This window comes from Sapajus apella, unplaced genomic scaffold, assembly GCF_009761245.1.
Source record: "Sapajus apella isolate SASKATOON/1434 unplaced genomic scaffold, GSC_monkey_1.0 scaffold165, whole genome shotgun sequence".
NCBI classification, from domain to species: Eukaryota; Metazoa; Chordata; class Mammalia; order Primates; family Cebidae; genus Sapajus; species Sapajus apella.
Window position 1 is genome coordinate 1,112,758 of NW_022437105.1, and position 13,052 is coordinate 1,125,809.

General features: G+C 45.7%; 1 protein-coding gene and 1 long non-coding RNA gene across 3 annotated transcripts in view; one reads left to right on the forward strand and one right to left on the reverse strand.

Annotated features, from left to right (window-relative positions):
* The window catches only part of SMOC2 (SPARC related modular calcium binding 2), a 190,635-nt gene extending 183,877 nt beyond the window's left edge, over positions 1-6,758 (forward strand). For both annotated transcript variants that reach the window (XM_032267086.1, XM_032267087.1), the window contains exons 12-13: positions 2,934-2,971; positions 5,236-6,758. In XM_032267086.1, the coding sequence (XP_032122977.1) occupies positions 2,934-2,971; positions 5,236-5,253 (56 nt within the window). In that variant the 3' untranslated portion in view covers positions 5,254-6,758. The remainder of the gene's footprint in view (positions 1-2,933; positions 2,972-5,235) is intronic.
* A 766-nt stretch (positions 6,759-7,524) lies between these two features.
* LOC116542257 overlaps positions 7,525-13,052 on the reverse strand; it is a 15,913-nt gene continuing 10,385 nt past the window's right edge. The window contains exons 2-3 of the long non-coding RNA XR_004265139.1: positions 12,655-12,660; positions 7,525-7,535 (exon numbers count right to left, since the gene is read on the reverse strand). This is a non-coding gene — a long non-coding RNA (uncharacterized LOC116542257). The remainder of the gene's footprint in view (positions 7,536-12,654; positions 12,661-13,052) is intronic.

Below are 13,052 nucleotides of genomic sequence, written 5' to 3' on the forward strand. Positions count from 1 at the left end.
TGGAACCAATCAAATCGTTCCATACCGGGTGACGTAAACTCCCCCAAGGGTTCCTGAACTTTATTTTGGTGGTGGTGAAATGCACAGCCTCTTTCTCTCTGTCTCTCCTATAGTGTCACCAAGACACATTTTTGTTGACGTGGCATTGCTATACATTTATTTTGAAAATGTATGTCCTGTTCTATTAAAATTAACAAATAATGTATGAATTTCCTGCCTTTCATGTATTCTGAGTAGTGCTTTTCCCAACCGCATCTTAAGTGGAATATTCTGCCAGGTGACATTAATGAAATTTATGTTTTTTTCATGTATATAGTAAGGTAGGTTTTTTTTTTTTTTTCCTTACACTCAAGAATATTAACTTTTTTGGCCAGGCATGGTGGCTCATGCCTGTAATTCCAGCACTTTGGGAAGCCAAGGCGGGTGGATTGCCTGAGTTCAGGAGTTCAAGACCTGTGTGGGCAACATGGCAAAACTCTATCTCTACCAAAAATACAAAAAATTAGCTGGGCATGGTGGCACATGCCTGTAGTCCCAGCTACTTGGATGGCTGAGGTGGGAGGATTGCTTGAGCCTGGGAGGCCGAGGTTGCAGTGAGCCAAGGTTACGCCATTGCACTTCAGCCTGGGTGGTAAAGTGGGACCCCATTTCCACCCCCCAACAAAAAAGAGAATATTAACTTTTTCTTACAACTTTAATCTACAGCTACTTCTAACTTCCAGGAGAAATCTGTTAATCAGCAAACAATTCAACAAAAAGCCAGCAATTGTTGAACAAATTGGCTCAGAATAGATTCAAAGTATCACTCTAATAGTCTTTAAATTTGAATTGTTGGCTGAAAAGCCAATTTTTTTCCTTAAAGTGATCATTTCAGGCAAGACAAGTAGATGAGCAGCAGTACTCATTTTGGCACTTAGACCATTAAAACCAACTATTGAAAACATCACAGATTTAGTCGCTGCTTCGTGTTTTTGCAATTTACTTAATATGCTTGCCTTTCACCTTTTCACACTGTGTTTCTATTTGCGTTATGGGAAGGGAAGACACTTTGAAAATAGAACAGTTTTGCTCTTTACTTGGTTTTTTTTATTGAGCGGACAGAAATCAACAGTTAATCAAGAAATATGGAATGAAGCCTGCTTCCCTTTATTGATTCATTTGAAAGCTATTGATCAAGTGCTTTCCATTCTAGACACTGACAGCATAACAGCAAACATAACAGTCCCTTTAGAGCTTACAAGTGTGGAAGTGAGTCATCAGATAAATAAGAAACCCCCCAGCACGATAGGGGGTGCTTGTGGAGGAGGCGTAAGGGAGGGTCGAGAGAGCTGGAACGTTATATTTGTGGCAGGGAGAGGGCCCCACAAGGAGCCATTGAGTGGAGATGTGTGGAGCAGAGGAGAACCAAGGCGTGTCGGGTGGAGCAGCCTGCAGAGGACAGAGGACTGCAGTGCCCAGCGTGCCTGGGAGTGGGGAGAAGATGCTAACCACATGAGCAGTCAGGGCAGAGCACATCCCACCTCCAGCCGATGGGAAGGGCTGAAGGAGCAGCGTGGTGATGGGTCTGCTCGGGTCCACGTGGGAGAGGTGGATGATCCTGGCCACGTAGCAGCGTGTGCTGGAAGTGCTGGACTCCGGAAAGACTTTGTGTGTAGAGCCTGAGGGATTTGCTCCCAGATGATTTGGGGAAGGTTAGAGCCGAGAGGAGTGACGATGACTCCAAAAGTTTGCCCTGAGCAGCTCAAGAATGTGGTTACTGTGTCCTGAGATGAATACGTCAGAAAGTAGGTTTTAAAGGGAAGGTCATGGGTCCAGTTGGGTCCTGTTTCCTTTGAACTGCCTATTGAATGGAAATCCACTTGGAGATAATGAGGTTGGATCTGAGAATATGGATTGAGGAAAGAAAGGTCCGTGCTGAAGATGACAGCAATATGTGTCCTCAGGAGCTGCCAGGAAATAGTATTTAAAACCCTGAGGCCAACAGAGCCCAACAGTGAGTGGGTGAAGATGAGGCTGCTGGAGCCCTTGGGGCGCTTCCCAGAGGTTTCCACGGAGGCGCAAGAGTGGAAGCTGAGCTGGGAGCAGGAGGGAGACCTTCCCTGGAAGCCCGGGGCGGGGAAGCCAGGAGACAAAGTGCGGCTCCCTCAGGCTTCGATCCTAGCTGAAGTTTAGGGAAAAACTGTTTTCAGCCAAGCATGTGGGTGTCTCCTGATTTTAATATAAAACCAAAGACTTCAAGAACCCTTGTTGGGGCATTGCTGAGGGCTTTGCTCCCGGCACCCAGGGACATGAATCCCCTCCACTGGGGAGAGGTTTAGAAGCATCTAGAATTCAGTTTTCCAGAGAGGGTGGACTTACCTCAGAGTTTGGAGTAGAGTAAAACATTCTTCTGAGGCTGGACCAGAGAATCCATATTGTTAGAAAGTATATAATCCACTAATAATCTATGTTCAGTGTGTATATAGTTAGCTCTTCTGTGGATTGAAGCAATCTCTCATCAAAAATGCTCAAAGACAGCAGAAAGATACAAATACAAAACCATGTAGTATAGAACTGTTATATAAATACAAAACCGTCATACAAATACAAAACCACGTAGTATAGAACTGTTAACTTAGTATTTGCATTGCATTAGGTATTTTACATAGTCTAGAGATGATTTAAAGTTTATAGCAGGATGAGTTTAGAGTATATTGAAATATTACACGTATTGTATGGGAAACTGGAGAACAGGAGGACTTTGGTTTGCAGAGGTCCTGGACCCAACCCCTTCTGGATATTGAGGGGTGACTATGTATGTGTTTTCATGTAAATGAGTTTTCCAATTGATAACATCCTTCTAAAGTGATGTGGACTCCTTCTTGAAATTATGTTGAACCTTTCATTAAATAATGAGTCTTTGATTTTTAATAATATCTTTTTTTTCCTGCTAGCCCCCAGAGGTAATGCTGAAAGTTCGTCTAATAGACAAGTAAGTATGTTTGTATTTTACTCTTAACCATTTCCTTTTTAAATCACAAACAATAAAAATTCAGAGTTGTGTTGATTTGCAATGGTCAGTACCTTCCAAGAAAAGAAAGAATTCAGGGGAGGCAACCTTATGGTATCTCCCTGTGGGGACTAAAGCAGCCTCACAGAACCCTGTCCGAAATCACCAACCTGGTGATTGAAAAAAGGTTATTATTTAAACTTTTGATTATTAAAAAAAATTCCTGAATTCCCTTGTTTTGTAGATGTTTTTAAGAGGAGGGGTCTTGCCTTTTTGCCCAGGCTAGTCTCGAACTCCAAGGCTCAAGCAAACCACCTGGGATTGCAGGCATGAGCCACCATGCAGGGCTGAAATCATTTTAGCAATTGTCTGAGAGTTTGTAGTTTGGTTCCTGCATTTTGTTAGGGAGGCTTCAGGAACAGAAGGCATCCTCCGTGCACAGGTGGATTTCTGTGTCTTCCTGGGGTCCCAAAAAGACAAGCATTAGTCTCTGAAAGGGACTCTGGCCTCCTGCTGTGTGTTCACAAACACGCATCTGTTTCTCTCTATGTTTGCAATTGGAGGATGCACTCGTGGTGTCCTCCAGCACCCTGAGCCACAAACTATCAGATGTCAAGAACATTTTCCAGAAGATAAACATGAGTGGGTTCCCGTCTCTCTCCTCCAAAGCCAGGGCAAAATCCCACTTCTTCCCTACCAGTAGTCAATTTGTGATTTATTTTGTCTGCACCTGTTTGAAGTCAAGTTGCTATTTCCTAAGGCAAGCCCCTGTATTTGTTGTGGGTTTAAGTGGAGGCTCCAGCACACACCTTGGATGTAATTTAAAACCTTTCATGAGGAAAGATGTGTGATATGCTGTCCTTTGTTTAGCAAATATTTATGGTTTTCACTTCTTAAATCTCACCGCAAATCACTTACACTTTAAAACAGGGCTGTTCTGAAAGTAATTACCCTCCCTGAGTGCCAAGACCTCCGAAATGTTGTTTTCATTCCAGAACAGCATCACTGTACTCACGTGCCCCCGGAGCTCTCCGGCATCTGACATAAGCTCAGTTCAAAGCACACGCCTCCTGCTTCAGCCCTTTTTTTTTTTCAAAAAGAGAAACTGAAGCAGCTTTCCCCTCCCTTTATAGGGCCTGAGTGGACACACGGACCTCCATGCCTTTCGTGCAGTAGCTATTCCTGCAAACTGATGCTGGGATTAGGCCCTAATGGGCAAGCCAGCTGCAGCTCCTGCTGCCCTTGGCCATTGAAGGTCACCATGTTTCTTTGAAACATCTCAAAGGGTAACAGAGAGCCAGCAAGGCATTTGCTGTATGCATGGCCCATATCACAAGAAGGGCTCAGAGGAGGGTGCATGACGGTCATATGAAATGGAAAGGCGCACTTGTTCCTGACCTCTTCAGCTTCCACTGCAGCTCCAGAGCCGTCAGAGCTGTGTCTGATAGCTTAAAATGTTAGTCCACCTTCTCCTGCAGCGGCCCTGACCATCTTTAGTGACGGGTAAAATGCTTCGATGGGTTGTCTTTATGCATAACTGATTTAAACCTCAGGTTTAGGGTAGGAGGTAGGTTTGTCTTCTCACCTCTTCAGATCTTTATCAAGGGGAATAAAAGCCAACCCAGAAACCTCCTCAACTTTATAGTTATTTGAAATAATAAAACAAGAGTGGATCAACATTTGTAGGAATTGGCACTCTTGGAAAAATAAGTCCAGGAAACTGTATATTGCTTTTTTTTTTCATTCTAAATTGCTTTTAATTGAAAGTCAAGGTGCTGAATTACAGTTGTTTATCATTATAATAAGCAAACTTTTTAAGTTGGGTTTCTTCTTAAAGAGGCAAAATAGTGAACGAAAAAGATAAAAAGGAAAATTAAGAATCAACTATATCAAATTTGCCTTTATCAAACTTGAAGTTTAAGTTATATGATTAAAATTACTGTTGCATAATCAAGGTGATAAGACATTCTGAAAAACATTTAATATATTTAGTACTTGTAACATTTACAGTAGATGTTACTTTTTGAAATGATACATTTTCCTCAATATTTCTAACATGTAAAGGAAGGAAAGTGTGAAGATGTTCCCAGTGTCCAAAATGTCTTCATTGCTTTTCACCCATAATTACAACTCACAAGACCAGACCAGCCCTCTCTGGTTCAGTTCGTTCCCAGAGGGCAAGCCTGAGTCTTCACTGATGAGTAATGCACACCTCTTAATATAACGTCTCTCTTTTTTCTTTTCAGCCAAGGAAACAAGGATAAATGGCTTACACACCGAAGGCAGTTCCTAGACATGTGGGAAATTCCCTCACCAAAGAGCAATTACAAAAACAGAAACACATAGTATTTGCACTTTGTACTTTAAATGTAAATTCACTTTGTAGAAATGAGATATTTAAACAGACTGTTTTAATCTGTGAAAATGGAGAGCTGGCTTCAGAAAATTAATCACATACAATGTATGTATCGTCTTTTGACCTTGGAAATCGGTGTGTGGTGGAGATGTTGTATTCGAATGCATTTCGGCTGGATTTCTTCTTCGCCCTCCACGTTAGCTGTAGAGCTCTGGGCACTCTGCTTGCAATCCTATGGCTTCCCCTAACCCCTCCCTGCTGGCGCTTCCAGGCAGCCATGCTTACAGCATTGTGGAATCAAGTTGGAAGCTTCTCGTTTCCATGGAAGTTTCTCACACACGGCCGACCCTTCGGGCAGTTAACATGCAGGGGTTGGTTGGTTTCTCGGGATTTTCTGTTGGTGTGTCTTGTTTGGCTTTCCAGAGATCTTGCTCACGCAATGAATCATGCAAACACTAAAGCTGTCCGTTAAGTACAGGTGGTTCCCCTGGAGGAACTAAGATTTTCAAACTGTCTTTGGTGTGATACTTTGGCTCAAAGGATTTCTGCTTTTCCATTGTAAGCTTCTGTTTGATTTTGGCCCTGGGGCTTGAATTAGTCCTAGAGAGTCCTTTCTGCTGGTGGGAGGCTGCCTAGGAGGGGCCCATCCTTCCGAAAAGTAAACCCAGACCCAGTGTGACCGAGCCGGCTAACAGGCTCGTCTGGGGAGTTTTTCTCCTACACATGGACATTGTTCTCCTTGTCCTCCTGCCTGGTCCACCCCAGGGCTACCAGAAGGTAAAATCTTCACCTGAACAAATGACGAGCAGCTCCTTACTGAAGGCACAGTGGATACATGGTACCCAGGGGCGGGTGTCGGCAGCCCGGGAGAGGCGCCTGCAGGCCCCTGCCATTCCTCTCTGCTTATCTGAATGCATCGAGGTACAAGAACTTGCCAATGGGACATTCATCAGAGTGGCCCTGACAGAGAAGGACAGGTGTGGAATGCCCACACAGTGACCAATGGACTGGCCTGCGTGCACAGCCGCTGCCCTCAGGCCTGGGCTGGGCCTTCAGTCAGCACGCCCACTGCCTTTAAGGAACCGTTTGGAGAACAGTCAGGAGCAGGTCCTCCGGGTGGGGATGCCATCTTGGCTCAGACTTTTGGTTGGAAAAAATCTTCATGGCCCCAAATCCCCCGAGACGTGTCTTGTAGAATGATGTTGGCGGATGCTGCAGAGACACTGACTGAGGCTTCTGACTTATTTAAACCGTGCAAGGGAAAAACAAGGCGTTGGAGCCACAGGAAGCTCAAGTACATGCCTGTGCCATTAAGAAACAGTGATGATCCGCAACTTTTTGGATAATCTTTTATATTTCTGATCTTTGAATTTAATCATTTTTCTTACATTAAAATAAAATATGCTATTGAAACATATTAGTCTTTTCTTTCCAATGACTTTTATCATTGCCTAATTTTACAGGTGTCCACTGTAAGGGAGGGAGAGGCAGGGCTCTGGGCAGAAAGAATTGGAATTCTGTCTCTGTCCCTGAGCGGTGTGTGACTTTAGATCACCCTGCAGTTCCCACCTGGGATGTGGGGATGCTGGTGGAGGCATAAGCCGCCTCCTCCCGTGCACGGGAAGGGAACTGGGGGTGTTCACGTATGCCACACACATGTTTGTGTTCGCCTGACCGCGTGGGAGGTGGTCTGTCCATCACTCCTAACTCCACATGGTCCAGTGCTGCTTGTGTCACCCAGTGCTATGGGAAACTTCAGAAGAAACAAAAAGTGTCTTATTTTGATTAAAGCTGGCGGCTGGGGACAGTGGCTCACGCCTGCACTCCCAGCACTTTGGAGGCTGAGGCAGGTGGATCATTTGAGGTCAGGAGTTTGAGACCAGCCTGGCCAACATGGTGAAACCCTATCTCTACTAAAAATACAAAACTTACCTGGGCATGGTGGCAGGCGCCTGCAATCCCAGCTACTTGGGAGGCTGAGGCAGGAGAATCACTTGAACCTGGGAAGTAGAGGCTCAGCGGCCTGGAATTGTGGCCCTGCACTCCAGCCTGAGCAATACTGAGCAATACAGCAAGACTTAGTCTCAAAAAGAGAAGAAAGAACAGGTGGTGCCCTTCTGCAAGTCACAGAGCTAGAAGCCCGAGGATGCCTGAATCTGCCCCCCGCACCCCCGCACACACCCCACGTCCCTGCCTCCCTTAGGCCTTCGTATTTCCCTTGGGCTGCTGTGGTAGCTTCTTAACCGGACACACTTCCTCCAGGATTCATGACTGCCTCTTGGTCCTAAGTCCCCGCCAGCCCACCCCAACCCCACACGCAATCTTCTGTCTATTCAGAAAAAGAGTGATCTTTGTAACCCTGTCTTAGCGTTGGTGATGATCAATTGTGCAGTACAGACAGTGCTGTGAAGGGCGTTGGGAGAGGACTCTGTCAGGGAGAGCGGCTGGCGCAGGTGGGGCTCGAACTAGGATTTGAAGAGGCGGGAGAGGATGAAGCGTCAAAGAAGTCGGAAAAAGCCTGAAAAAGGCAGGAGGGAAAGGGAGAGGGAGGCATGCAGCCAGTGCAGGGGTTTCTTACTGCAAAGTATTAAGACTGCAAATCCAAACCAGAAATGTGTTTCTCTCACGTAGGCCGTGCGGCTGTTTCTAGTGAAAGATGCCTCCTACCCCAAACCATCCTCCACCCCCTCATGGCCGAAAAGGCTTTCCTGCATTCTTGTCAAAAATATCTTGGTTGGAGATTTATTTTAGAATTATACTGAATAATTCATAAGTCACACCCATCACTGCCACACCAGAAATTATTTCAATTATCAAAGTGAATGTTTTCAGCTTTTTTTGGAATCAACGTACAGAAATGACCAGCATGGTCATAAGCTGCCAGTTGGACAATCGAACCGTGCAAACAACAAAGCTACTCAAGAAAGACAGCGTGGGCCGGGTGTGGGGCTCGCACCTGGAATCCCAGCACTTTGGGAGGCTGAGGCCGGTGGATCACCTGAGGTCAGGAGTTCCAGACCAGCCTGGCCAACATGGCAAAACTCTGTACTGAAAATACAAAAAATTAGCCAGGCGTGGTAGGGGGCACCTGTAATCCCAGCTCATCGGGAGGCCGAGGCATGAGAATCACTTGAACCTGGAAGGCGGAGGTTGCAATGAGCCGAGATTGAGCCACTGCACTCCAGCCTAGGGGATAGGGCAACACTCTGTCTCCAAAAAAAAAGATAGGAATATCTGCAAGTATACAATGCTCATTCATCTTTGTCTTCATCTCTGTGTGTTGTCTGAGGTTGGTCAGTCTCGTATGGCAGTCTGGGCTCTGCTGAGCTGGCTCTGTGCTTCAGGATGGGCACGGTGGTCCAGAGTCTCATCCTTTTGGGACTCGTGGGTCATGAGGGGCATGTTCTTTGACATCTGTGACTAAAACGCAGGAAGGTCAGCTGGACTTCACAGGGACATTCCATGCCTCAGCTGTGACCTGTGTGCAGCTGTTATCTGCTGGCTGAGGTCTTTCCCGTGGGTCAGAGTGAGTCACAAGGCTGGGGCGGGGAGTGGATACAGAATGCTCCCTCACAGTAATGAAATCTCGCCAAACTCCTATCTACACAGGCTTGTCTGCTGAACCTCCTACTGACAGCAGAGAGGCCGGGGAGGCGTGCACACTGGTGCAGAGTCAGGCAGATCGTGGGGTTACGCCAACGGAACAGGGGCCTCCCAGCTGACCAGCAGCATGACCTGCAGGCCAGGGAACCCCAGCCTCCTTGATTTCAGCCCCCAGACCAGAAAACAGTGTCTCTGACATCTCCCCCTCAGAGTTCCTGTGTGTGGATTGGAGATTGTAGGTGTAGAGCCTGATGTAAAACAGGCACTCGAGAGATGCCATCAGGAACTCAATGTGGGTGTCAGAACCCTTCTGTATCAAATGATTCTGAATTTCCACTTGAAAGAGAATAAAGGACAGGGAAAATTGAATCCACAAACCTGAGCAATACACATCAGGCTGAAATAGCAGGTCTTAAGCACCAGCAGAAGGAAACCTCCAAAGGTGATAGGGGAATTTTATGCTGCCTCCTCAGAAGCGTTAGGAATTGACTTCACTTGTAAGAAATAGAAAATGGAAACCAAATCCCAGAGGCCTAAGTCCAGGAGTTATTTTTCTCAGTTAACAAGAAGCCAGGCAGAAATCAAACCTGTGTGGGGATCCAGCCAGCAGCACCACCCTGTGCCCTGTCCCTCCTCTCTGCCCTCCATCTGCCGGTGGGAGGCTTAGCTCCTGCACCCCAGCCCCTCCCCTCCATGCCATCCACAGGGGAGGCTTCACCCCTGCACCCCAGTCCCTCCCCTCCATGCCATCCACAGAGGAGACTTCACCCCTGCACCCCAGTCCCTCCCCTCCATGCCATCCACAGGGGAGACTTCACCTCTGCACCTCAGCCCCTCCTCTCCATGCCATCCACAGGGGAGAATTCACCCCTGCACCCCAGTCCCTCCTCTCTATGCCATCCACAGAGGAGGCTTCACCTCTATACCCCAGTCCCTCCCCTCCATGCCATCCACAGGGGAGGCTTCACCCCTGCACCTCAGCCCCTCCTCTCCATGCCATCCACAGGGGAGAATTCACCCCTGCACCCCAGTCCCTCCTCTCTATGCCATCCACAGGGGAGTCTTCACCCCTGCGTCCCAGTCCCTCCCCTCCATGCCATCCACAGGGGAGAATTCACCCCTGCGTCCCAGTCCCTCCTCTCCATGCCATCCACAGGGGAGAATTCACCCCTGCACCCCAGTCCCTCCTCTCCATGCCATCCACAGGGGAGGCTTCGCCCCTGCACCCTGGTCCCTCTGCTTCTGTGGAGGGAGGCTTCATCTTCATGCTGCCCAGAGGGCTCCTGTGTCTTTATGCATCTGACCAGACAGGACCCAGGGTGGAGAGCGGGGGCAGGAAGCAGATCTGGGGGTGGAGAGCAGGGACAGGAAGCAGAACATGGCAAGTTTCATGACTGTAGTTCCCTTCCACCCCCTGCCCCCAATCCAGGCCCATCTAGTGGAAGTCCGATGAATTTCACTGGCCACCAATGTCTCTTCTTGGCGTCTCTGGCTTCAGAGTTTTAACTGGATATTTGCTGCCCAGGGCAAAATGGGAGTTCTGTAGGCAAGGACGGAGAAGGAGACGAGTATCTTGTTACTAATGTTTAACTTTAGAAAAAAATATTTTGCTTCCTTATGTTAAAGTTGAAATCATGCTCAGTACAAAGAGTTCTTACAGTCACCAGCAGCCTGCTCTTAGGTCGCCTTTTCAGTCTCCCACGGCTACTATGGGGGAGGAAGGTGTCTTTTTATTGCTTCTAGAGCTCTTGAAAGTGTGACTTGAGAGAGATCCAAGATGGCTGATCACTAGCAGCTCGGGATTGTAGCTCCCACTGAAAGCGCAGAGAATGAGAGGATGCCACACTTTCAGATCAATTTTTGCTGCTCATGCACCAGGTGATTCCCAGCGGAGGAGCCCCACGGGTCGCCAGCGTGACTCTTGAGGCCGGTGAGGCGGTTTTGCCGCTGCCTTGGTGCGGCGGTTCTCGGTGCAGAGTCAGAAAAGCACCATCAATCTTAACGCCGCTGTTTTGGCCGGCTCAGTGGGTTGCTCAGATTTTAGCGCCGGGAATCAACAAGTTGGACGTCCACTCAGAAACCCAACTATAAAGACGGTAATTATAAAGACCACAGATGGATAAATCTATAACGAAGGGAAGAAACCAGCCCAAAAAGGCTGAGAATACCCAAAATCAGAACACCGCTCCCTCTACAGGGGATCACAGTTCCTCATCAGCAATGGAATAAGGCCTGATGGAGAACGAGTGTGTTCCATTAACAGAAGCAGGCTTCAAAAGGTGGATGATAAGAAACTTCTGGGAATTAAAAGAACTCGTTCTAACCCAATGCAAAGAAACTAAGAACTTTGAAGAAAGGTTTGACGAAATGTTAACAATAATACACAATTTAGAGAGGAATATAAGTGAATTAATGGATCTGAAAAACACAACATGAGAACTTCGCGAAGTATGCACAAGTTGTAACAGTCGAATTGATCAAGCAGAAGAAAGGATATCAGAGGTTGAAGACCAATTTAATGAAATAAAATGAGAAGACAAGATTAGAGAAAAAAGGATAAAAAGGAATGAGCAAAATCTCCAAGAAATATGGGACTATGTGGAAAGACCTAATCTACGTTTGATAGGTGTACCTGAATGTGACGAAGAGAATCAATCCAAGCTGGAAAATATGCTTCAGGATATTATTCAGGAAAACTTTCCCAACCTAGCAAGGCAGGACAATATTCAACTCCAGGTAATACAGAGAACACCACAAAGATATTCCTCAAGAAGAGCAACGCCAAGGCACATAATCGCCAGATTCACCAGGGTTGAAATGAAGGAGAAAATACTGAGGGCAGCCAGAGAGAAAGGTCAGGTTACCCATAAAGGGAAGCCCATCAGACTCACAGCAGATCTCTCAGCAGAAACCCTACAAGCTAGAAGAGAGTGGGGGCCAATATTCAACATCCTTAAAGAAAAGAAATTTCAACCCAGAATTTTACATCCAGCCAAACTAAGCTCCACAAGCGAAGGAAAAATAAAATCTTTTGTGAACAAGCAAGCACTCAGAGATTTCATCACCACCAGGCCTGCTTTACATGAGCTTCTGAAAGAACCACTGCACATAGAAAGGAGCAACCAGTATCAGCCTTTCTAAAAAATACCAAAAAGTAAAGAGCATCAATATAATCAAGAATTTACATCAACTAATAGGCAAAACAGCCAGCTAACATTAAATGGCAGTATTAAACTCACATATATTATTATTAATTCTAAAATTAAATCGACTAAATCCCCCAATCCAAAGTCACAGACTGGCAAAAAAAGCCAAGACCCATTGGTATGCTACATCCAGACCCATCTCACATACAAGGATACACAAAGACTCAAAAGAAAGGGATGGAGAAAAATTTACCAACCAAATGGAGAGCAAAAATAATAAATAAATAGAAAGCAGGAGTTGCAATTTTTGCTGATAAAATGGACTTTAAAGCAACAAAGATCAAAAGAAGCAAAGAAGGATATTACATAAGGATAAAAAGATCAATGTAACAAGAAGAGCTAAAGATCCTAAATATATACGCACCCAATACAGGAATACCCAGATATACAAGACTTATAAAGAGACTTGGACTCCCACACAATAATAGTGGGAGACTTCAACATCAATATCAGGCAGATCAATGAGACAGAAAGTTAACATCGATATCCAGGATTTGAACTCAGATCTGGAACAAGTAGACTTAATTAACATTTATAGAACTCTCCACTTTACATATACAAAATATACACTCTTATCAGTACCACATCACATCTATTTACAGGTTTCAATGAAATGTTGGCTGGCTGCTTGTTTGTTGGTTTCCTCCCTCATTTTTTTTTCATGTCTCTATTATTAAACACAATTACAGGCATACCCATTTTTAGACTGCATTCTAGCCGGGGCAATAAAACAACACCCCCGTTCTCTCTTCCTCTTCCTCTTCCTCATTCTTCCTCTCCTTCAATCTTTTTATTTTTAATTCTTTCTCTTTCTTTCTTTCTCTCTTTCTTCTTATAAAAATAATAATAATTTAAAGGAGCCATACAAATATATAAAAAAAAAAAAGAAAAAAAGAAA